A 25,512-nucleotide genomic window follows, 5' to 3' on the forward strand; every position below is an offset into this window, starting at 1 on the left:
TTTTTAAATGGTGGAAAATCAAAATAGTTGCCAACATTCTTTCTTAAAGAAAGGTAGTTCATCTGAAGGAGTAGGATCTACTTAAGGATTTAGGATTCTCCATTAACAACAGCGAAAGAGCGACACTCTTTGAAATCCTGCATAGATGATATAGCTGCTATAGCGCCCCTTAAGAGTAACAGGAATTTAAACTTATTTGCATCTTCTAGTATCACCTAGAGTATTACCTGCCAAAATCAACAGGTGTCCACATAATTATGGAATTATGGACTACATCTGTGTACCAAATTTGGTGAGGATCAGACATTGGGTTCTTGAGCTACAGCTGGGATTGTTCATTGTAATTTTAATGATTTGCTCATTTTTATATATATGTTAAATCCCCTACTGTCTAATTTGGTTGCTCATTAATTCAAATAAATGCAATTTTAAAAAGACTTGTAGACTTACTGGACAGTGGAGGCAGTATTATTCTTGTGAGAATGCAGTCTTACCATGCTTTGTCTGTTCTTAATTATAGATAGATCATAGATGGCTGTGTGGTGTCTCACCTCCACAAGCAGTGTACGGACAACAGTGTCGATTCGTCCCCTCTCTGGCACGGTGACCACCTCATTGCCACATAGCTCCTCAGTGTTCAGGGCCTCTGCACTTACTGTAATGTTCACCCGACCTTAGAGAGGGTATGATAGAGCCTCATGTAAAGCCACAAGGGGAAAGGGGAGCAGTTTTGTGAAAGGGGGGGTATTTTACTGGCTTCATGGATACAAATTTCTAACCAACAATTGATTCTTGTATTATTTTCCAAACTAAAGGTTAAGCCGCGTGTAGAGCCCACAATAAGCCAACCTGAGGGGGCACTGTGACTCACCCAAAGTGGTGGCGGTGACGATCCAGGTGAAGGTCTCACTCTCCTCACCACAGAGACATCGCTTATACTGGCAGCCATCGCACGGCTGGCTTGTGAACTGTGCCGACTCTCTCAGGCTGACATGCACCTGTGAAACAGGATAAACACAAATGGTAAGAAGGAGAATTAAAGAAGAGAACAGTCCATTATCCCATCAAGGCCACATTCCCCTGCCCTTTTCTCCTCTTCACCAGTGGTAGCTCTTGGCCTGCTGACAGATCTTGATCTGAAATCGCCACTGCAATCCAATTTATTATAAATCCCTTTAAAAAATGTATTAGTTATTGTCCAGACAAGTATATCTCACATGCTAATTTAATGTGTCATATTTCCAGAAATAAAGAGAACTTGAACCTAATGACACAGTATGAAATTTCACGACTGTTACTCTAAACTAGCAGTTTACAGTAGTTTTCTTAATCAATATGAAGACCATTGTATGGTGTAGAGTATATGGCTTGTTGCAACCTATTCCCCGGTGAAGCTGTTTCCTAAATATGGGGCTAAACTTCTCAAAACAAACATGTGCAGTGACTTCTTGGTTACCCAGAAGATAATGGGCACGGAAACTCCACCCTTGAACACAGAGACTGGTGTATGGGCAGCCACCCATCCAGGTGATCACATGACACTCCAACAAAAAAACTAACGTTAGCATACCGATCTCATGGAACCTACCCTGGCTAGCCTGAGCGATATGAGGAGAGTTCTGACTACAGCAGCAGAAGACTAATACGACTAATAAATAAGTGCTAATAACTACATAATAAAGTGCTCACTGAGTATATGTACTGCTTTTGTGGGTCATGGTATAACCATGGCTGTGCACCGAGCAGTGGCTCACCATGATGCACTTGGAGAGGTAGTTGAAGACAGTGGCCTTCAGTGGGAACATCTCTTCACGGATGACAGAGTATGGCAGCGTCAGGCTCACAAAGAAGGGCTGGAAGGCCGTGAGGATTGTGTTGGTGGCCAGCCCGAATCCTGCGGGAGAGTTGCAGAATCCACTTGCTGCCCATTTGGTAATAGTGTCCGGGATGGTTTGCTCCACTTTTACTCTGCCTGAATCTCTGTTAGAAGAGAGGAGAAAGGGGCTGAGCACATCAGGAAATAGTGTCAATTTGTGCTTACTTTCCTTGTCTTTCACTGAGGAAAGCTGGCTACCTTATGCCTGCAGAATAGTGTTAGCTCAGCAAAAAAATACAAATGATTGTCACTGTTGTGAAGGGAGTGCAGTATGTGGTTAGCTAACCTGAACAATAGGAGCAGTGACGCATTTTGTTGAACATTTTTTCCCTCAAGAAATAATTCAAAGTTATGAAGCAGTTCCTGAGATGTTTATGAATTATAAATTAAAAATGATTAAATATAGCATGTGTGAACACCAAGTTGCTTAGCTAACTCAGTGACAATATACAGTAACTAGGCCTATGGTTACCATGTATAGCATTGTATTACCTGACAATGGAAAATTTATCAGGTCTTTTAATAGCACTAGCAATAGCGTTTCTAGATCACCATTATCTACTTTGTAATCGAAATGAACGTAACTTGACATTATCATCATCTCAACGTTATTAGCCTACCAAAGTAAAATAAAATGAGTGAGTTTAAAGTGTCCTTTGATTTTGGAAGGAAAAAATAAATAAAAAATACAACTTAGGCAACATCCTCGGATTGAAATGCCAGCAAGACCACCAAACCCTGGCGAAGCAAATGATGACTCATAATTTCAATAACTGAACATTATCTGGCAATGTCTTGATAAACGTATACAAAAAAAACAAATGACTTTTGTGTGGCAATGTCGTCTGGTGCAATGTGAACTAGCAAGCTAGCTAACGTTAATGCATTTGGAATGGCATAACAGAAATTTCGCGAAGAAAGTGTTGCATATGAAATGTTGAATCAATTAAATCTGAGTGAGAGTTTTAAAATCCCAATTAGATCTCGGAGACTTTTAAAATACCATTACAGGAGCATAGCAAATCGAGTGAAGACAACAATGTTCCAAGCAGTTAAGGGGTCTTCCCAACTTACCTACAAAAAATCATCAGACCCTACACCCCTGCCAGACCTCTTCGTTCAGCCTCCACAGGCCGCTTGGCACCTCCCCCTCTCCGAACCTCCACCTCACACTCACGACTACTGTCTGTTCTGGCTCCACGGTGGTGGAACAAACTCCCCGTTGAGGTCAGAACTGTAGAATCTCTCCCCACCTTCAAGCGCAAACTGAAGACGCACCTCTTCAAGCAGCACCTCTCCCCATCCCTCCCTACCTCCCTGTGAACCTTAATTGTTGTCTTTGTGATTTACGTAGTGTTTCGGTATTTTTAGTTGGCTAGGTAAGCAGTATTTGGATAGTTAAGTTTGGTCACTTTTGCCTTGTTGTTTTTTTTTTTTTTTTTTTTAAATGTGGCCCTGGTCCTTATCTTTGTTGTACAGGTAGCAATTGAAAATGGACTTCCCTCTAGGGTCTTTCAGCGCACTTACCCCTGGTTATGGGTATGCACTTTGTTGTACGTCGCTCTGGATAAGAGCGTCTGCCAAATGCCAATAATGTAAATGTAATGTAATTGATAATATTTGATATTCCCTTGGTTAATGATACACACCCCACCGTTACCAGGTCCCAAATCCAGGTCTCAGGAAAGAACGTGCGAATGGTTTCTGTGAGTTTGATGATTTTCTTTCCTTTACCTCTGTAACTTGTGGATGTAGTGCGGAAAAGTATCAAATCATCATCCCAATCTCCGCAAAAGAAGAAAAGAGAAAATAAACAAATAAACACATACAAAATGTACAAATAAATGTAAACATTTACAGCAAATTAAAGTATAATTTCGCCATTAACCTCAGTCTTGTTCCTTGTCAGAACGTTGATCATTTATAGCGCTGAGTACCTTGTACGCCTATTCTTGAGATTCCTGAAGACACCCTTTTGATTTGTTTTTCAAGTTTGCCTCAACAGGGCCCAACATTAAAATACTCATATTTTAGACACAGAGGGCCTCATTTATCAAGCATGCGCCCAATGAAATTGACCATCAATCCAAGATAAATAAATTTGTTCGGAAGAATCTCTTTGGAATGAACTTGAAACCATATGGAATGGTTTAACGAGTGAATAAATAGAAAAAAATATATATGAACGATTAAATGCTGTAATCAAAGCAAAGGGTGGCCACACAAGATATTGATTTTTTTAACACTGATTACTTTTTGCAGTGATACTGCTACATAACATTGATTGGCGCCATACATCAGGATTATTACTGCGAAACATTGTATGTATCAATCCTAGCAATCTACACGTAGCATGTAGGTAGGGGCATATCCCACACAATTTGTGCACCCCATGCAAGGATATGTATATGTTTCTAATAATCTTCCAGACCATTTCATAGAGTGTAAAGTCCCCACTTTATTTGGTGGCCTGTGCGAGGACCCTACACTGCCTAAACAAGTGTCAAGTGTCAGATTCAACCACCATGTTTCAGTACCATAGCAGCCAAAGGAAAAGCAAAGCTCATCATACCTCTTCCAACTCCTGGTGAACCCATAGTTCTCCTCTCCATGTAAAAGCAGGGAACAGGTTTTTGCATGCCTGAGTTGGTCAGGGCTTTAACACCAACTGCCTTCAAGATATGAAAAGTTTAAATGTTCATCATTAAATTGACAGAGACAACAAGCAAACAGTAAAAAAACATGTTGTCCCCCAACCCCATGCACTGGCGCCAGCTCTGATTTCATTGGGTGGGGAACCATTATTTGACGGCAGACATTGCTAATATGACCAGAATTAAGCTAAGCCTTACTGTAGCAGTAGGCTAAGTTGAAGTAGTGAGCTAAAATTGCGCAACACTGTTACGAAAAAAAAGTCTTCCAGAACTCGTACTGCATACTGTAACCTGGCCAATCTGTTCTTGTTCCTAAATAGTAGTTTCATCCACACCTGCCTTTGGTTTCTGATCTGGCGGACAGGTGTTTCGAGTTTTTTCGTCATTATGGCCAGAATTCTGTGCCTATCAACTGTAGAGGTCATCGCACTAAGGAAGCGATTGAACACGGCAGACTAATCTGAAACACCTTTGAAACCATGCACCTCGAATGTTATGTTATGTATAAAAGGGCTGTAATTCCTACATAGACATGATATGAATGTAATTAACCTGAAATTAAAGCTGAAGTTTTACACTTATTCATTAATATTTAATTTTATTTAACAATTAATTTCATTTCAAAGGCAAACCAACAGAAATTGTATCACTGCCAAATACTTGTTGTAATGTTTTAATTTCTACAGTACACGACAGACATTGCAACTGTTATGTCCTTCTGTCCATTGACAAAAAAAAAAATACTTATGAAAGGAATACTATTAAAATGTGTTTTTTATTTTTATTCTGATTTTAGACCCAAAAACTATTAAGAGAAGTGATATTTTTCTCAGAGCCGGAACATGAGGGTCTGAGAGAGTTAACCCTTTACGCTTTGCATCCCACCTAGAGGGCAATTTCCACCGAATTTGTACATAAAAGTTTCAATATCTCAATTTACTGCACACACATGGTTGAAGACTTAAATGAAAGAAGAGGTTTGTACCATTCAGAAATGTGAAACAAAACAATCAAGGGTATCCATAACATAGAAATGCCGCAAAATAGCAATACCAAAATCAGTACTTGGTGAGCCTGTTGCCATTGTCATAGAAATGGCATTGAGATTGGTTTTGATATATTGAGGTTTGGAATTTGCTATTTTGAATGGAAGTGCCAACCAATGCAAACATACACTCAGTGACCACTTTATTAGTTATTTATTACTTATTTTTTAGACTCATTGGCCTTTTGCTGCTGTGGCCTATCAACTTAGAGGTTTGACACATTGTGTGTTCAGAGATGCTCTTCCGCATACCACTGTTGTAATGTGTTGTTATTTGCATTACTGTCACCTTCCTGTCAGCTTCAACCAGTCTGGCCCTTCACCTCTGACCTCTCTCATTAACAACGTGTTATACGTTTGCACTGTTGGCTATATCTGATGGCATTGAGTATTTTGAGTATTTAATCACGTAATCAAGTAAATTCATTCAAATTCCAAACCAAACCATTATTAACTGGTTCAGCTGCAGGTGTATTTAGATGCCCAACATGATGCAGGATTCAAGATGCTTACCTCAAAGATGCCATAGAGATCCGTTTTCTGGCTTTCTGGTCGGTGGTAGAAGCTATCTGGGTGCCCTGGTGTAAGGGAAAGGCAGGGAGGGGGATCCCTGTCCTGGAGAATATGTGGATAGCCAAGCAACTTCTTGACAGGCAACTTCCCATAGACCTGAAAGAGTTCAGATAGAAATAAATAGCAAAATGAAAGTGGGAATGGGATGAATCATAAGCTGCTTGACTAATGGTTGCTGCTTGGCAAAAGGTTCCAATCACTGTAAAACACATTAAATTATATTTTTAATAAAATGATGGAAATGTTTTTTGTCCATGGCTGATGGTTGAGGATGGTTGAACACTCATAACACGACATCACAAAGTACATGAAGGGCTTGTGAAAATGCTTTAAAATGTGTTTGTAAAAATTTCATGAAGGGTAAACTGCCAGCATAACAATGACTATGTTTTTTGAGGAGTTGGATCGCAATTAAGATTCATGACTGACGTAGCCATTCTAAATGTGGGCTTCATTATTGCTGCTAACATTCATAATATTCTGCTGTGTGTGCGTCTGTGTGTGAGCAGTATGTGTGCGTATGAGAGAGATTGAGTAAATGAGAAAGAGAAAGATTGTGAGAGACTGAATAAGAAAGAGTGAAGTGAGTAACTATCACATTGTATGTATGCATTTATTTATTTATTTATTTATTTATTTATTTATTTATTTATTTATTTATTAATGTGTCATACCACTCAAGTGGCCCCTCCCACATGGGGTTACAAGACACCATGACAAAGCACAGAAAGGTAGTTACTGGGTAGTTCGCTCCATAAGAGTGATGCTTGTGTCACATGAATGAGCATCATGGTCTCGTTTGACCCATGTCAGTGCCGACTACGGCCAGAAGCCCAAAGGGGTGGCGGACGATTGGCTTTATGTCACTCAGGGATATGGGACTATACAGGTGGTAGGAACATAGCATTCTTTGCTCATCGTTGCACACATACTCCACCCCTGATCTGCTCGTGGGTGGTTTGCGGTTGTAGAGTGAAAAAGAAGCAGAAGCAGTTGCTGGCAGGCCCATGTTTTGGAGGAGAACCACAGATGGCTTTCATTCTCTCAAGACAGCAGCAGGGCCCTATGTGAGCATACATAGTTTGCAAATTGGACTTTCCAAATTCAATTCTTTATTTAAAAACAGGACAGTACCCCTGTCCATATGACAATATTGTCTCTTTCTCTGTTGCACAAGCTGAGTCAACACACCCACACAAGGTTAAAAACGCAAAGTACACATCCCTTACTGAAATGTATCAAGTCATGGCTATGACTGTTCAGGGTCTCAGCTCACCTCCTGTGCACTCAGCTCCTTGCCTGGTCTCATGAGAAGGACACTCTGGTCGATGGCCCTCAGGGAGCACAGTGACCCCGGCTGGGCCTGCAGCTCCAAAAACACCTTCCCTCCGGGGAGCTCCTGGGTGGAGGAGAACTGGAGAGACACCTGAAACAGAACACACACTGAGTAATTGCGGGAGGACATTACACACATTTTTGCCATCTTGTTCTGTTCTTGCTAGTGCTGCTTCCTGCATTCACAGCAAGGGAAAATTGCTCACTTCAGAAAGTATGTTCATGAGTGGCTTTGGAGAGAAACCGTCAGCTGTAATGTGATTAAAAGGCAAAAGACGGGAAATAAATCTCTTAAGCCTTGGCAGCTGAGTTATAGGCATCACCCACCCACACTGTTCACTTTATTACACAGTCAAAGTATAAATCAATAAAAGCAAACAGTGAATGGTAAATACTGTGCGGTTAACCATCTGGTTCTGTTTATGAAAATGTGTGGCGTATTCATGGCCTCTTATTTATTTTACCAGTTGAGTCCCATTTCAGTCTTTTTTACTTTGGAGTTTTAGTTGTAGAAGTGCTTTCTGTGGAGCTGCAACACATTCTGATTGTTTATTTCCATTTTACAGGTACAGTTTACCTTGTTCTTGAAGCATAACTGGATGGGAAAGTCGTAGCTGTCTGCCACAACCTCTCCATCAGGCAGCACTGTGTACACCACCACCTGGGCATGAGGGGCCAGATCTCCTGTCCGCTTCAGGGAGAAAGACAACTCCCCTCTCTTAACTGGAATGAAAAAGAATGGGAAATGTTTGTCTCTGACTTATGACACATGATTTTATGATATAGTGGCACAGTTCTCCCTTGAGCATCTCGGAAATATAATTCTGCTGAGAAGAGCAATCATTTCTCAAGGGAATGTCACCTTCTGCTTCATTCAGCATCACTTCAAAACGCCCGTGCTGCACAATGCTCCCTTTGGACAAAACCTGGATGACAGGAGAGGGGAAACCAGGAGTTAGCTGAACTGGAGGTGGGCAGTTGCTTCATGTAACCTAAACCTAAAGAAACACTTTCTCTGCATTCCAGCCCAAAGCACTCATTGCAGTTTGGAAAGCAAACCTGTATCCAATATGTTAATCTGACAGTGTAACGTATGAGGGCAAATGAATGCCATACGTAAGCCCCATCCACTCCCATCTGAAAATGATTAATCAATATAAATGGAAACATCAAAATTGAAGGTAATAGGAGTTTTAGTTACTGGACTGCGTTCTGAGAACAGAATTAGATGTGATTGGTTCTTTCAGGTGCTCAAGCAAAAAAAGGAGGAGATGAAGTCAGGAGGTGGAGCCAAAATTCAACAAGCCTAGACATCAGCCTTGTATGGGAACAAGGCGGCGTTCGCTCCCAGCAGATTTAGTGTGGTGCTTAGCATGATAGTCTCTCATGTAGGACACCACAATTTGAAGCTTGTTTCTGCCTTTCTTTTTCCTCTTTGTTTCACTGTCTTAACACATATTTTTCAATTCAGTCTAGGGGCCTCAGAACACATTCCAGTAAGTAAAATCCCTACATGCAAAATTGAAAATCAGACAAGAACTCACCAAGTAGAAAAAGTCAAGAGTCTTCTTCTCCTTAAGCTCATGCCCTTGGATGATATAATGCACCAGGACTTGGTTGTCCTGATCACAAGGAAGTGATTCTTTTGCATGCTTGATACTCAGGAAGCTCTTGCTCTTCGAATAAAATATGGAGGCTGTATGGCCTGCTGAGCATGTGCTGTGTATTTGTGTTGACTCTTCATTACAACTCGCCTGTATTCAGTGAGGTGAAAAAAAAAAAGCTAAGACTGGGCTGCATGTTTGAAGCTCACTTCCAGGGGCCATGTTCAGAAAACTTTTCACCATACCAAGAGTTATTCTAATACCCTCACACTTGACACAATACCATTTTAAAAGCTTGATGTTAAATGTTTCTAAACCACTGACTTGCAAAGCAGATTGCCAGCATCAGCTATCTTAGGACTGTTTGTGATTTGGTCTTTGGAGTCCTCTTGACTACCCCTAACATTTCAGATTTAGGAGCTGGTGGAGTGACAATGCTTTATGAATTACTCTTTGACCAAAAGCGTAAGAGGCCTAAAGTTAGGACTGATAGGCCCACTATTTTATAATTTGGTTGGTTGGAGCTACTTTTCATCTTAAGATGTTTCTAAATATGGCCCCAGGTCTTGTTGAGAGACTTTGGCCTCTATTGGCAGCGTGGTTGGCTCCAGTCTTTCAGCCACCCATTTCAGTGCAAGTTAATGATACCAATACAGTTGTCAAAATAAAGCCAATAATTTTGTCCCACAAGAATATGCACTCGCAATAGGTGTTTTTCTTCATCTAATGTCTCCCCATGTGCCAGTGTTAAGTGATTGTGCCATTTAGACAATATTTCAATATTTTGTGGACCAATCAGGGACAGCTTGCGTCACTGCCTTGTCACTGCACATCACTCAAGGAGGCAGTATCCCATGAGCTTACGTAGACCCGGCCCAGACTTCATGACCTTACAAGAATCCCACCTTTTCCCAACTGCACAATCTCTGGCTCCAATATCTACAACATACAATACAAAAACATTGTTTTGAAGCCCATGGAAATCACAGTCACTTTGTCCATGTTCTTTTTTTGTTACAGCCTATGAATAGAAATTAATATATGTCACTTTGAGGGTCCACACATTCAACCTGTCTTCAGCCATGAATTGTGTGAGGGTGACTGTGCTGGCAGTTTCAGGAAAATATGTGCAAGCAAAAAGAAAGAGAGAGGGAATGGGGTCTTACAATTAGGTTGGCACTTTCTTCCAACCAACCACTGGTGTCCAGTGAGAAGTGGGCCACACCCTCACTGTCAGTGGTCAATTTCCATGTAGCCCCCTTGGGTCCATGGAGGAAGATGGGCTTGTTGGCAATAGAGGAAGAGGAACCTTTCACAATGATCTGAAAAGTGTGACAAATTCATTTTAGCAAATTCAAACAGCCATAAATCTATGAAACAAACACAAAATAAAAATAATACATTTTATTTAAAGAGTGCTTTTTATGATACTCAAAGATGCTTTACATGAAAAGTGAAAGAGCCCAGGAATGGTACTTTGCTTATAAACATTTCCATGTATCAATCATTGCTTTTCTGCCTGTATTATTCAATGTGAAATCAGAAATGTGACCAAAAAAAGTGACCCAGAGACACATTCATCTGATTTCGCACATATAAAATTTATTCAAGGGATATTCAAATCGGTTTGAATCCATGTTCCACTGCAACAGAGGAAAATTCCAGATATTCTCTAAAAAGGCATGTGCAGTTAAAGCTGTACAGTGTAATTGTTATCAGGTACCAAATTTATTCATTGTTTGCTTACAAAAGCTTAGCGCCCCAATTGTATGCCAATACTCTGTCAGACTATCACTATCACACACAAAAGAGCCATGACTATGAAATTCAGTTTGTGCCAATTTCTGGTCAAATAAGAAACCAAATAAGACATTTTCTTAGTCATAGGTCCATTAGAAATTTATGATGGCCTCAGCAATTCAAGCTCATGGGATCTGCATTTTCTCACTGGAAAAGGTGGATGGTTACCTTTCCCTCATAGTTTATTCCTGGCTTGAAAGATGACGGAGTGTCTTGAAACTCAATATGAATTTTTCCCCCTGTGATTATGTTTTTACTGCCAGAGCCTGTCAAAACAACACCTAAAAAGAAACAGTCAGTCATTGCCCTGTTGCTGTCTGGCACCAGAGTATCACTGCACAGAAGATCCCTTCGCTGCCAGTATTTTAAAGTTATTTTAAAGCCATTTCTTTGAAAAAAAAAAAACCCACACAAAATAATTTCCTTGCAGCATGCAATTATTCTGCAATTTTATTTAAAAGGAAAAGGAAAAGTCAAAAATATTCACACAAAAATACCAATAAAAAAAATCACTGAAACTGGAATAACGTCAAAAAAAAAAACAAGAAAGAAAAAACTCTTTCAAAAGCATTTCTGTTCACTGCAAGTTCTGAAGCAACTCATGAGAATTTAAGTGTTTTAGTCATTCTTCTAGCTGTTTGCATAGAGATATTGTTTTATTTTGTGATACCATCCAGTCAGTTTGGTAGGGATTTGTTTTGGTGGAAGATTTTTTTTCTCTTGGAGAATGCTTATTCATTCAACTTAATTAAAATAAAATAAAAACAAAGAAAAAATCACATAACTCCTACCTGTTCCATCTTCCTCCATCTTGCCATCCACAGTAAGGCTATGTTGAGTATTTGGGGAAAGGTACATCTCGTCTGTCGCAATGAGAAAGATTGTTGCACATCCGGTCTTGTCAGTCTAGGCCAAACAAAGGCAGAGGTCAGGAATATTCTGAGCATAATCATTAGAATCAGGTTAAAAGATGCTAGCTAGTTAACTATGTCTCCCCATGTGCCAGTGTTAAGTGAATGTGTCATTTAGACAATATTTGGTGCTGGCTAGATGGGTAGGGGAAAAGATATGAGGAAAGATATCAGTCAACATATTTATTCTCCATCTCACTGAACAAAAGCATTTGTGCTGCTTAATCAGGCACCTGATAATTGTGCAGTTATCACACAGTGTAATAGAAAGTTCAAATAATTTGGCGGACCAAGAGTAACTGGGCAATTGACTGCTCAGCTGTTCCTGGTCAGCTGTGTGGTGCTGTGTCATTACTTCATGCATAGGAGATACATACAATTGATTCTCGATGTGGAATTTGCATTTTAAGTTTGTTGAAAGAACGGTCAGTGGCCAGTAGAGCAGACCATCATGGGGTGGAAAAATAGGCAAACAATTCTTTGCTACATTTTTAAGAAGCAAGAAGGCACTGGTGAGCTCAGCAATAGGAAACAACCTGGGAGACCATGGAAGAGCACTGTAGTGGATGACCGAAGGATACTTTCATTTGTGAAGAAAAAACCCATTTCAGCTGTTGAGCAGATCAAGAACACTCTCCAGGATATGCAGTAGGCATACGAGTCAAAGACTAAAATAAAGAGAAGACTCAGAGCATACCCTCAGAGGACTCACTGCAAGGTAAACCATTGGTAAGCCTCATGAACAGAATGTTGAAAATTTGAAAAAGTCAATTATTTCTATATGTGAATTTTTAATTCACAAGTAAAAAGGTTAATTCACCTGTGAAATTGTTATTTTCACACATAAAAAGCCAAATTTCATGTAAATGTGAACATGTGGATTTTCTTACGATTTTAGGTTAAATACACTCAGTGAGCATCTATTTTTTAGACAAATGAAGTGTTCTGCTGCTGTAGCCTATCAACTAAGAGGTTTGATAAATTAGGTGTTCAGAGATGCTGTTCTGCATACCACTGTTGTAATGTGTGGTTATTTGCATTTATATATTGGTTCATAAAAAAAAGATGGCGGCTACTGTGCACTCCCAAGATTTAACCAGCTAACATGAACGTAGCCTATCCATTCCCGAATTAGATTTGGATTGCTAGCTAGTTTTAAAATGTCCTTGGGATATTGGCAAAACATTATTACAACATTTTTCTGACAAGGAAATACCAAATGCAAGCATCCTAATAAGCAGGTTGGACTATTTCCATTTTATTAGGCTTTAGAAAATTAAGCAAATTTCTGCAAGTACCACTGGATATGGTCGTAAATACCCTTCTATTAAAGCGGTCAGTCTGGACCCTAACATTGTATTCATTGTTTCATTTCAAATCCAACAGAAATTGTGTCAGTATCCAAATATGTATGGACTGCACTGAATATGCAGTGTTGCCTTAATGTACTTTTCAAAGCCGCTTGGAATGTTTCATTGGAGCAACTTAAAATAGCCTTTACAGGAATTATTAAAGGGATTACACCCTGGTGCTGCACCATTTCACCCTCTGTCCACCAGGTTGTCTGAGGAATCTGAGGAATGGGCATGAGTGATCAAGATCAAGATCACATCAAGAAATCTGCCGTTTTTGGGAGTTTTTTGGATGTAATATAACAACATTTTTAACAATGGTATGACTTCACATCCAATGATGCTTCATATTAAATTAGGCCCTTATGTTATTGTTCTCTTACCCTCGTAGTAGACTCTTCCCTACAATATTGATGATGCGAAAACCTCCTCCTCTGAGGCTTGATGCACGCTGTGGCCTTAACAGAACCCAGGACAGGTTTCCCATAGGTGTACCTGGACAACAATAAACAGCCACTGACTAAGACCACAATCCCACTTCATAAGATGAGATTCATTTAAATTTTAGTCAAGGCAAATACAGCTTTTCTTACTTACTTCCCACAAATCTTTATTGTTGCGTTTTTGTCTTGGGCAAATATGACATCAGGGAAGAGGACGATAACCTCAAACTTTGGCAGGACTAAAATATGAAACAGATAAAAACAGGCCTCAGTGGAGTCCAAATATTTCTGCAAAGGGCATGTATTTTAAAAATTCTTACTGTCAAAAATGACCATATAAATACAGTTTATATAAATATCAAGACATCATATTACATTTCATTAATGGCATTTGGCAGATGCTCTTATCCAGAGCGACATACAGTTGATTAGACTAAGCAGGAGAAAATCCCTTGCTCAAGGGCCCAACGGCTATGCGGATCTTATTGTGGCTAGACCAGGGATCGAACCACCAACCTTGCGTGTCCCAGTAATATACCTTAATCACAACGCTACAGGCCACCGCCTATAACAAAACAAATACTTTAGAACACTCAAAATAAGATTATCTGCATAATGCCAGATCTTGTCTTGTCAAGCCAAACCCTGCAATTATATTATACCAAACAATATCCTGGAAAGTTTAAACTATCATATAATTGGATAGCTCAAAATGTGATGCTTGAGAAAAATCTCTATTGCCTTGTCCAGTTTCATTCATTTTGGTTGTTTTTCACTATACCAGTTCCTCTTAGAGGCTTCAGCACATTGCTCTGTAAACTGTAATTGTGTTGGCAAGAGAAAAAATTATTCTGTGACCACATGAATGCATCCTTACCATATTCTAAGATCTCAAAGGTCTGGGTGGTGATAGCGTCCCTCTTTGTCCTGGCTGAGATGGTGTAGTTGCCTTGCTTGGCCTCAGGCGTTGTGGGGTGGGACAGGTCCAGAATTCCAGTGGTGATTGATTGATTCAACCACTGGGCAATACGATTTGACTTAGGGTCCTGTAAAAGAGGGACAGAGGTATTGCCTAGAGCCTGAGGTTCAGACTGGTGTATGCCAAGAAGAGATAGAGATAGCTGAACAGACAGACTAAGTTCTATTTCCCATGTGGTGTGACGGACCCATACAAATTGTATAGTCAGGATGCCATACCTGCAACTCAATAGCCTGGAACTGCAAAGGAAATAATAAAAGAAAAGTCAAATATTTTTTTCCAAGCAGAGTCACAGACACAAATTTCAAATGAACCCCCACCCACTTTAAGTCTTTCAGCAATGCAATTCGAAATTTCAAAACACTATCTCTGAGACTGGCCTTCTTATATGGTAAGGTTAAACACTTATGACACGTTTAACGTTTACACATTAACATTGGTGTCTCTCTGCCTCTCTCTTCTCACACAAAAAATTATCTCTTACCACTTCCTCATGAGGCAGGAAGCTAGAATCCAGGGAGACAATACGGAACTTGACTGCAGAAAAAAAAAAAAAAAAAAAAAAAAAAAAAAAAAACCAGTGAAAGAAAGTCAGCAGTAGGACAGCAAAACACAAAGTCAATTACTGAACACACACATTAAAAAGCACCTGTACAGTATTTCTTGAATCATTAATCATATTGAAATCCTAGTATCATATTTTTTTCTGTGTCTCATATTAATCACTATCTAGAGATAGAAGCAGCAGTAAATCTTGCTGGTGATCAATGTTATGGTCGTCAGTGGCTGTTGCATTTTTAATAGTCACTAATGAACTGCGATCTAGGATGAGCCAGATAATAAATGACTGTTTGAAAATTACTAGTCTGTCCTGGTTTGTAGATGGGCTTGTCTGTCTGTATGATGGTGAGGGAGGAGATTGGTTTGATCCAGATTTTGGTCTTCTTGCTCAAAGATGTTTTTTCCCCCTTGAGGGAGGCATCAATTGTTGCCACGGTATTAGTGACAACAGAAGGAACCTGGAATTGACAGAGAGGAGGAATGTAAATGAGAGTGTCACTCTCTAACCCTTTTATCCCAGATTTATCCCAAAGACCAATCTTTTCATTTTACATTCTGACTCAATAGTTAGTCATTTTCCCAGATTGACCCTTGAATGAAGCACCCAAAATTTCGAACCAAGTGGCTAATGTTGAAAATTAGCTTTAGCTAAAAACATGTGTACAATGCATTGGACTCTATCCTTTATACCTTTTAAATACATTTTAAAAACTGCACATGAAATAGCTGTGCTAAAGACACAATTACAACTCCAATAGTCAGGTGGACAACAGTGTGAAATTATACTATGATTTCATGTTTTCTTGTAACAATCAGATTATGAATCTATTTCTATTACTCTTTACTGCTCCCCATTGAAGATATCTGAAGTAAAACAAACATATGAGAAGTAAATCAGTCAGATTCCTGTAATGCTAACCAGAATGTATTCTAACAGGGACATAGTGGGCTACTGTACATGGGTCAATGACGGTGTTATGATAATCAGTTTCCCCGGCAGATTTTGTATGCCCTGTGGCGGGAGTGCACATTACTCTTGCAAATGAACACAAGTGTTTTGTTTACTGTAGTTAGGCTCAGAGTGTCACTGGCTCTATTTTAGTACAGTCAAGAGTTTTGGAGTTTTTTTCTGTAGTTTAAAGTATTGTAGGTTTTAGTTTACTGTCACGTAAACTCACAAGGAAGTGGCCGCTTCCATCAGAAATTAATGTCCATTCAATGGTAGTATTTCTCCTGAGGAATATGGTTTATGATTAGGGTTGCTTATTGACTACCTCAGACACTAAAACACTATGATTGATGTGAATTGGACCAATAATTATAGAGAAAATTACAAGTAACTGCACGACGTCCCTGTGTTCGGAAGACCATGTTACCTCACGATGGTCTGAACACTGCCGTATAAGCCTGCCCGGTTCGTAGTCTCTCGTTAGCAACAGCTTCACCATCACAATGTCACAGTGGAGCATTATTACCATGTTTGAAAACATCCTTCTGTGAGAGATAATGAAAGCCTCTAGCTACACCCAGGCCTGATTACTGCCACACCTGTTCTCAATCAAGAAATCACTTAAATAGGACCTGCCTGACAAAGTGAAGTAGACCAAATGATCCTCAAAAGCTAGACATCATGCCGAGATCTAAAGAAATTCAGGAACAAATGAGAAAGAAAGTAATTGAGATCTATCAGTCTGGAAAAGGCTATAAAGCCATTTCTAAAGCTTTGGGACTCCAGCGAACCACAGTGAGAGCCATTATCCACAAATGGCGAAAACATGGAACAGTGGTGAACCTTCCCAGGAGTGGCCGGCCGACCAAAATTACCCCAAGAGCGCAGCGACGACTCATCCAAGAGGTCACAAAAGACCCCACAACAACATCCAAAGAACTGCAGGCCTCACTTGCCTCAGTTAAGGTCAGTGTTCATGAATCCACCATAAGAAAGAGACTGGGCAAAAATGGCCTGCATGGCAGAGTTCCAAGATGAAAACCACTGCTGAGCAAAAAGAACATTAAGGCTCGTCTCAATTTTGCCAGAAAACATCTTGATGATCCCCAAGACTTTTGGGAAAATACTCTGTGGTCTGACGAGACAAAAGTTGAACTTTTTGGAAGGTGTGTCCCCCATTACATCTGGCGTAAAAGTAACACCGCATTTCAGAAAAAGAACATCATACCAACAGTAAAATATGGTGGTGGTAGTGTGATGGTCTGGGGCTGTTTTGCTGCTTCAGGACCTGGAAGATTGCTGTGATAAATGGAACCATGAATTCTGCTGTCTACCAAAAAATCCTGAAGGAGAATGTCCGGCCATCTGTTCGTGACCTCAAGCTGAAACGAACTTGGGTTCTGCAGCAGGACAATGATCCAAAACACACCAGCAAGTCCACCTCTGAATGGCTGAAGAAAAACAAAATGAAGACTTTGGAGTCCTGACCTGAATCCTATTGAGATGCTGTGGCATGACCTTAAAAAGGCGGTTCATGCTCGAAAACCCTCCAATGTGGCTGCATTACAACAATTCTGCAAAGATGAGTGGGCCAAACTTCCTCCACAGCGCTGCAAGAGACTCATTGCAAGTTATCGCAAACGCTTGATTGCAGTTGTTGCTGCTACGGGTGGCCCAACCAGTTATTAGGTTTAGGGGGCAATCACTTTTTTTTTTTTCTCCCTTAATAATAAAAACCTTCCTTTAAAAACTGCATTTTGTGTTTACTTGTGTTGTCTTTGACTAATATTTCAATTTGTTTGATGATCTGAAACATTTAAGTGTGACAAACATGCAAAAAAATAAGAAATCAGGAAGGGGGCAAACACTTTTTCACACCACTGTATAAGAAATGGGACCGTACCAATCTAGGAAACTACAGGCCTGTCAGTCTAACTTGCATCACATGTAAAATACTGGAATCTAATATGTGGGACAAACTGGGATTATTTCTTGAAAATAATAACATTCTTAGGGATAGCTAGCATGATTTTCATAAGAGTTTCCAAGAGTTTTGATAGCAGGGCTTATGATATTGTATACCAAGATTTCCAAGCATTTGGTAAGGTACCACATAATGAAATCATTATCAAAATGAGGAAGTAGCAATTTTGAAGTTGGTTCGGCACTGGCTATGGGATAGAACACAGTTCAGTTGGTCATTTTCAGAAAAAAGCCTGAGTAACCTGTTGCTCTTGTAGGACTGGTAGAATTTAACTAGCTACATTCTCTCTTATCAAGTAGGCAAGCTTCCAATTACTTACTTAATCCTTCTATTGCTGTAGAAGAAGTTGGAAAGTACTGCAGGATGGAGCAAGTGTTCGAAGCTGTGCAGTACTTACTAACTTCTTCTGCAGCAATTGGAGGATTCATTAGAAGAAGTATGCCCAACCAAGGGGTCCAACTAAGCGACGAGTAAGTAAATATCTAGTTAACAAGCTGTATCAAAACGTTGGTTGTGGAAACTTCTTCCAATGAGTCCTCTTGGTTAGCTTCGGTTGCCTTGTCCTCCACTGTCTGTCTTTCTCGCTCATGCAATTCTTCCTCTGTAAATTGTATTTGTTGTATTTCTTGTTGTATTTCTTTGTCAAAATCGAAAAGCTTGTCCTCTAACTCAGCAACATAAGAGCTGTCCGTCATATCGCTCTGGCTAGCCAAGTTCCATTATTTTTTAATGCTAACATCACCGTATTTTCGTGGGAATGTTATGTGATAAGCTGGATGGGTGGCCGTCCATAAACCAGCCTCTATGTTAAAGGGTGGGGTTGGAGGACCTGTTACCTTCTGGGAAACACAGGCTAGAGATTCAAGCAAAACACGTGTTTGTTTGATAAGTTTTGCCCCATATTTAGGACAGCTACACTGACGGTGTGTAAGGGAGCGGGGTCGGTGGACAAAACGCGACCTAGATGGGTTCTAAAAGTTAACCCCCAGACGTGAGATAACCACTAATATTTTCTGGGGGCATCCCTCGAGACAAGGGATACACCCCAGAGGAGGAAGGGGAATACTAAAAAAGGGAATACATCACTCCCCAGCACTTAACCAACCAATAGAACGACCTATCAAAAGGGTCAAGAAGTCTAATCTGATTCGAGCGAGGAAATAACAAACGGCAGAGAAACTCAACCTCACGTCCCACTGAGTAGTGAGTAGGAGATAGGTATGCAAAACTACGCAGGCTGCCTAGTAACTGCATTATAGTTTACCTAGGACCAGGAGCTTGATAACAAAAGAAACACAAGACATCCCATCTCTAATTCCACTGACAAAGCAGGAATACTGACGCTAACACTAGAATACACAAAAAACATTCCCAATATAATTCAACTGACAATTTAGGCCAAATAAGCTTTGAATGCATTTAACTGACTGACTATCCATCCATCCATCCATTATCTAAACCCGCTTATCCTGATCAGGGTCGCAGGGGGGCTGGAGCCCATCCCAGCACACACCGGGCGAAAGACAGGAACACACCCTGGACAGGTCGCCAGTCTATCTCAGGGCACACACACCATTCACTCACACACTCATACCTACGGGCAATTTAGACTCTCCAATCAGCCTAACGTGCATGTCTTTGGACTGTGGGAGGAAACCAGAGTACCCGGAGGAAACCCACGCAGACACGGGGAGAACATGCGAACTCCACACAGAGAGGCCCCGGCCGACGGGGATTCGAACCCAGGACCTCCTTGCTGTGAGGCGGCAGTGCTACCCACTGCACCATCCGTGCCGCCTACTGACTGACTAATAATAAAAAATTACACACATTTGTGGGTACAGTGTCACATTCAACCACCATGTTACATTACATTACATTATTGGCATTTGGCAGATGCTCTTATCCAGAGCGACGTACAGTTGTTTAGACTAAGCAGGAGACAATCTCCCCTGGAGCAATGCAGGGTTAAGGGTCTTGCTCAAGGGCCCAACGGCTGTGCGGATCTTATTAACCACCGACCTTGGGTGTCCCAGTCATTTACCTGAACCACTACGCTACAAGCCAGCCCACACACTTTTAGGAAATATACATTAATCATGACATGAATACAGTACGCTTCTCGGCTCTGCAGACTGTGCAGGAGACTTAAGAGGAAGCCAGATAAATACACAAACAGCCACGAAGATCTCCCACATAGAGCTCTGGGCTATCAGAGATTCACACAGCTCTTACTGGGAGGAGCAATAACTCCAAACTCGCATACTTGACTTTAGTATGATACATAGAAACAAATTGCACTCAGAAGGCAATGAAGAGCAATAATCTATCTTGGGCACAATCCGCCATGGAGATCACCGACATGGAATCATTTCCACATTCGAATCGGGGGAATATTGACTTATCCCTTACTCTTGATAAAAGCTGTAGGGGGTCTGAGCCAGCCTTAATTACCAGAGGGCCTTAGTACTCCTGGGTCCACTTTAACTTGCCAAAACTTCACCAGGACAGGGAAATGAGAATCATCAGTCACATACCTAACATAGTGCACTAATAAAAAATAAAATCAGAACATGGGAATTGAAAAAATGACACATAAGCCCCGATTCAAAGACAAGAATAGAAAGACATACAGCTGACCTCCATCAGTAATCAGACCACATGCGGCAGACAATTGGAATCCGTCGTCAACAGGAGGGTATTGATTACATGATAGCCTAAGTGAAACTAATCCCTTAATTGGAGAAAAAAAAACAAGTGGCGCAAAACGGGAGTGCCAGGAGATTCATCAGAACAGAAGCCCAGAACCATGGCACTGTGATTTTTAAAATGCCTACACACATAATTTAAACTTTTAATCCAAATAAGCTCAACTGAAACAAGCGTGACAATGTTCCTTTAAGGGAAATTCTGTTCTAAATACCCCTGCCCTGCAAAGAGAGAGTCGTCAGGTTCAGGGCCTGCAAGAATTCTGACCCATCTGGTAGGGAAGTGTTTCTTGCAAAACACAGAGCAAGGAATTAATATGGACCAGCTAGGGAAGAAGTGCAGTTAATTTAAAAGAAAATCTGAGGTATGATAACATTCTTTTATCATTCTGCAGTGGTCTTTTTCTGGACTAATCAGGAGGGGATTATTTTGAATGACATGGCTGTAATATCTATGCAAAGGATCAGCTAAGTAACAAGTGCAGTTGAAAACCTAATTTTATGAAAAGTAGTTATTTTATCATCCGATAGAGGTATATTATATTGAGACTTATCAGTATGTCAGTATGCCCCATAAATTAAGATTCATATCTACACATTTATGTGACAACTTTTTATTCAACATGCATTTATTTTAGAACATTATATTCTGCCTATTCTGGTATATTCCTTATGTTCATATATCTCTCCTGCAGCAGACAAAGAAAACTGACAAAGCCAAGCAATCACTGAAAAATGGTAAATCACCAAACCTGGAACTGTACACAGCGATGGAACTCTGTCATAACTAATTCCTCCAAGAGAGTGGTATTACTGGGACCTATTTCCAGGGTAAGCGTAAAAGAGAGCGGTCCATTCTGAAGAAGAATGTGGGCACAGATTGTCTCTGTACTGCCGCCTGTTGTTTGGGAGGCCACTGTCACAAGATAAATTCTTTGAAAGAAAGAAAAATATAAAGTAAAAAAAACATAGAGTATGTGGAATTACATTTACCCATAAAAGGGATGTGTCCACTAATATGCCCGACAAATTAGAAAATTCACATCCTGAGCTTTAGTGGAAGATGGAAGAACATTTTCTTTCAAAAATGCAGGAATGCAGTAAAAGAATTTGCTTTGAATCCTCGTCTGATTTAAATATATTGGAAATATTAAAAGCCCTACAAAATTAGCCTTGCAATTAAGAATAATGCTCTGATGAACATAAAAGACAATTCAATGCACAGTTCTCTTAATTTTATGATTAAATTGACTGAGTAACAACAATAAAAAATATTATACTTACGGGTCATCTGGGCATCTGGAGTCTGCAGCCTGCAGCAGCATGCAGGCAATTAGCAGCAGCCCCAGCATACTGACGAGATCAGATCGGAAAAAAATCAACCAATATGCAGACACTCTGTGTGTCTCACATGTGCCTCTTTGTCAGATGAGCCATTGAGGAATAATTCTGAAACAGCAGGATTTATACAAAAAGGGAAATGCCCATCTCATGACAGAGCCCCCCCCCCACCACCACCACCCCGCCCCCACACAGCCCTCCCCTGATACACACACACAAACCCCCCCCCCCCACACACACACACACACACACACACACACACACACAGACACACCATTTCATCATGCTGCACTCCCTCCTCCTCAAGTCCAAAGTCAGGATTAATTCTAAATCATTTTCTGAACTTGTTTAACTTTAACTGGGTTAAAGTGCTGAACTGACCAATAATCTCAATGCTAGGAAACGTAGGAGGGGCTATATCCAGGCAGATTTGAAGTATTTCTGTCTGTTCATAGAATTCTATTAATAGTAACTTGCAGTCACACTCAGTAAAATGTGTTGTGTTTAATTTGTTTTGTGACATTTGAATAATGAATATGTATTCACTTTTCGTAAAAATGTTTTTGTCACTGAAAATTGGAATTTTGATATTAAAGTAGGAATATTTGTTTCTTGATGAATAGAACTACTCAAGAATAGTGGCACCCCCCATCTTTAAAATCCAGGTAAATTTTGACAGCTCTCTCAATCTAGGGGTCTTTCAAAATGAACTTGGTGAAAATAAACATTTGCTAATATTTGGACACTTTTCCTGTGATACATGGTCTTGCACATAGCATGCTAGTTTAACCTTTACGCCTTGCGAAATCTGAGCTGATCATCTGCTTCTGTGCCAGACAAATGCATTAAGACTGAACTGACTTTGGAGAGCAGAAGCATCTCCTGGATTTCACATTAAAAACATGTAACTATTGTAAACAACATTTAACTAATGAGTTAGGAATGTGGTGAGAACTGCGGGGCAAATTAAATCAGTGCTAATGGATAAATGATAAGTGAAGTGACTGTGTGGGATGGAAAACCAGGACCGGATGGAGAACACAAGCTACACCCAGCCTACAACACGGAAAAATAAAAACACACGTAAACAAATACAATACATGACACAAGGGGAACTGGGGAAACATAAACAAAAGGACGGGGATCCGGGAACCGGCAGGTATGACAGCCTTGACATTATCTACCTCTGCGCTCTTGCCAAGTCACCAGCCCTTGGCTCTAATTCATCTGTACCTCCCTAGTTGCTTTCCCACCACACAACCTAATTATATCAAGCATTCCAAACTCAGAACTCTGGTCTTCATGCATGCTACTAATTTTCTTTCTTCTCAGCAACCCTACTTTCAGTTACTTTTAAGCTCTTTGCATTCAAGAATATGATTCTGATTACTTATACAGGAGGATAAGCAGCATATATGATCACTTATACAAAAGATACACTCAGTGAGCACTCTATCCGGTAGACCTGTACATCAGTCTGTTCATGCAAATATTTAATCAGCCAATCATGTGGCAGCAAATAAATGCATAAAAGCACATGTATTTCAGAACAAATGACAGAATGGGGAAGAAATGTGATTAAAGTGACTTTGGCCGTGTAATGATTGTTGGTTTGCGTATCTGCTGATCTCCTGGGATTTTCACACTCTTGAGTTTGCAGAGAATGGTGGGAAAAAGAAAAAAACATCGAGTGAGCAGCACTTCCGTGGGCAGAAACACATTGTTTATGAGAGAGGTCAGAAGAGAAGGGCCAGACTGGTCGAAGCTCACAGGAAGGTGACAGTAACCACAACAGTGGTATGCAGAAAAGCATCACTGAACATGCTCTAAGTGGATTTAGAGCGCTGGTACCAGGAGGTCCTGGCTGCTGGGGAGGCTGGCCAGCCCTGCCCTCCCCCTCTCCCAGCTAAATCTCTCACAGGTAATGAGAGAGTCTGCTCTCTCTTCTGTGCCTTCCGCTCTGCTGTTTCTCTGACTGACTGCCACTCCCACAGTGCACGTGTTTTAAGGTGACACCCGAGGCAGTGTAGTTCTTTACAATAGACCTCGCATGCGAATGGTGCTTCCAAATCTCCCCCTGACTTTTAAACTCAGTCTGATTTCACTTTTAAACTAAGTCAGTTATCACCGCTGCGTGTTAATAGGAATAGAAAGCGGATGCAACTTCTGTATTAAAATTGATTAAATGCAGGAGTAATCAGCTGAACTTCATTTTAAATTGGGTCTTTGTCTTTAATTAGGATTGAATAAATAGTTTGTGATACTGAACTGAAAGATCACGTTTGGTTGAGCTGTGTCCTCTGACCCCTGCGACTGCACGTGCAGGTGTTCCGCTCCAGACTGGACAGCGATGGCGGGCAGACGGGGCTCCGTTCCAAGGCCAGTGTCGGGTCTTCTCCTCAGTACAGCACGGCAACGCTGGGCAGGAACACGCCACCCAAGGTCTGGCACATCTCCAGTGGATTCATTTCCCCCCTGCCACCAGCACTCTCTTGGCCTCTCAGGAGACCTTAAGCACTTGGGTCTGGTTTAAGGGCACCAATATTTCAACTATTTCTGCACAATAATATTATGTCAAATATATTATATACCCCACCATGGGGCATACAGACTGTATTTATGTCATGGTGGGAGGTAATTCTCACTGGTGCCACGAGAGGGCCGAGGATCATTGTTTCCATCTGTTCCTCGTTTACTCCAGGGGAATACCTCCCTGGAGAGTATTTAAGACCAGCATGGACTAGTTTTCAGTGCTTGTGTTCAACCGTTCGCCCTTGGCACAAAGCCGGTAAAGCGCCCGGTAGACTCTAAACCTATACGAGTCAGGTACGGTGCTGGCGGATAATTCTCTCATTGCTAAGAAAGAGAAATATCTAAAAGGTAAGGAAGGCGTACAGCTGGAAGTGTTGTGTGTGCTGGCGCCTTCCTCAAGGGTTTTGTTTTTTCTTTTGGACTCGTGTGAGTCGATGGTCGAGGGACGTTATCCCCGGTGATGTATTTTGGTTTGCATTTTTGTCCCGAGCTGCGTCTCGAGGTTTTTATTTTCGTGCCTAGCTTTTCTCGCTAGGTTGTATTTTATTTTGGTTTTCACTTAGTGCCCAGCTATTTGGCACGGTACCAAAGTTATTGGTTCGCCCTGGTTATTAAGGGTTGTTTTACGTTCTCTAGCCATTTTTGAGCTACTTTTCTGTTTGCGATTTCGAAGATTGGTTTGTTTAATTTCTATTCCTCCCATTGTTCCGGGAGAAGTCCTGTCCCTAGCTGGGTATCCCTATTTCTGTTCTCCCTGGGATTTAGTGACGAACACGTTCGCGTGTTGGTTAAAAAAGGTTCTACCCTTGGTCGCCCCAGGCTCTCCGCTTAGCTTCCCACGCTACAATTTAGGGCTGCAACTAAC

The 25,512-nt window shown here is 40.8% G+C and overlaps 1 protein-coding gene across 1 annotated transcript in view; it reads right to left on the reverse strand.

Moving 5' to 3' along the window:
* Window positions 1-22,196, reverse strand: part of LOC133132806 (alpha-2-macroglobulin-like) — a 34,367-nt gene extending 12,171 nt beyond the window's left edge. Inside the window, exons 1-21 of the mRNA XM_061248549.1 lie at window positions 22,059-22,196; window positions 21,527-21,707; window positions 15,435-15,591; window positions 15,057-15,109; window positions 14,791-14,811; window positions 14,471-14,639; window positions 13,748-13,832; window positions 13,534-13,645; window positions 11,679-11,793; window positions 11,056-11,168; window positions 10,254-10,409; window positions 9,028-9,237; window positions 8,346-8,409; window positions 8,061-8,206; window positions 7,425-7,574; window positions 6,089-6,244; window positions 4,449-4,548; window positions 3,526-3,661; window positions 1,755-1,980; window positions 872-998; window positions 552-673 (exon numbers count right to left, since the gene is read on the reverse strand). Of these exons, the coding sequence (XP_061104533.1) occupies window positions 552-673; window positions 872-998; window positions 1,755-1,980; window positions 3,526-3,661; window positions 4,449-4,548; window positions 6,089-6,244; window positions 7,425-7,574; window positions 8,061-8,206; window positions 8,346-8,409; window positions 9,028-9,237; window positions 10,254-10,409; window positions 11,056-11,168; window positions 11,679-11,793; window positions 13,534-13,645; window positions 13,748-13,832; window positions 14,471-14,639; window positions 14,791-14,811; window positions 15,057-15,109; window positions 15,435-15,591; window positions 21,527-21,707; window positions 22,059-22,126 (2,667 nt within the window). The 5' untranslated portion in view covers window positions 22,127-22,196. The remainder of the gene's footprint in view (window positions 1-551; window positions 674-871; window positions 999-1,754; window positions 1,981-3,525; window positions 3,662-4,448; window positions 4,549-6,088; window positions 6,245-7,424; window positions 7,575-8,060; window positions 8,207-8,345; window positions 8,410-9,027; window positions 9,238-10,253; window positions 10,410-11,055; window positions 11,169-11,678; window positions 11,794-13,533; window positions 13,646-13,747; window positions 13,833-14,470; window positions 14,640-14,790; window positions 14,812-15,056; window positions 15,110-15,434; window positions 15,592-21,526; window positions 21,708-22,058) is intronic.
* Window positions 22,197-25,512: the final 3,316 nt, after the last annotated feature.

Source organism: Conger conger, chromosome 7 (genome assembly GCF_963514075.1).
Source record: "Conger conger chromosome 7, fConCon1.1, whole genome shotgun sequence".
Taxonomy (NCBI): Eukaryota; Metazoa; Chordata; class Actinopteri; order Anguilliformes; family Congridae; genus Conger; species Conger conger.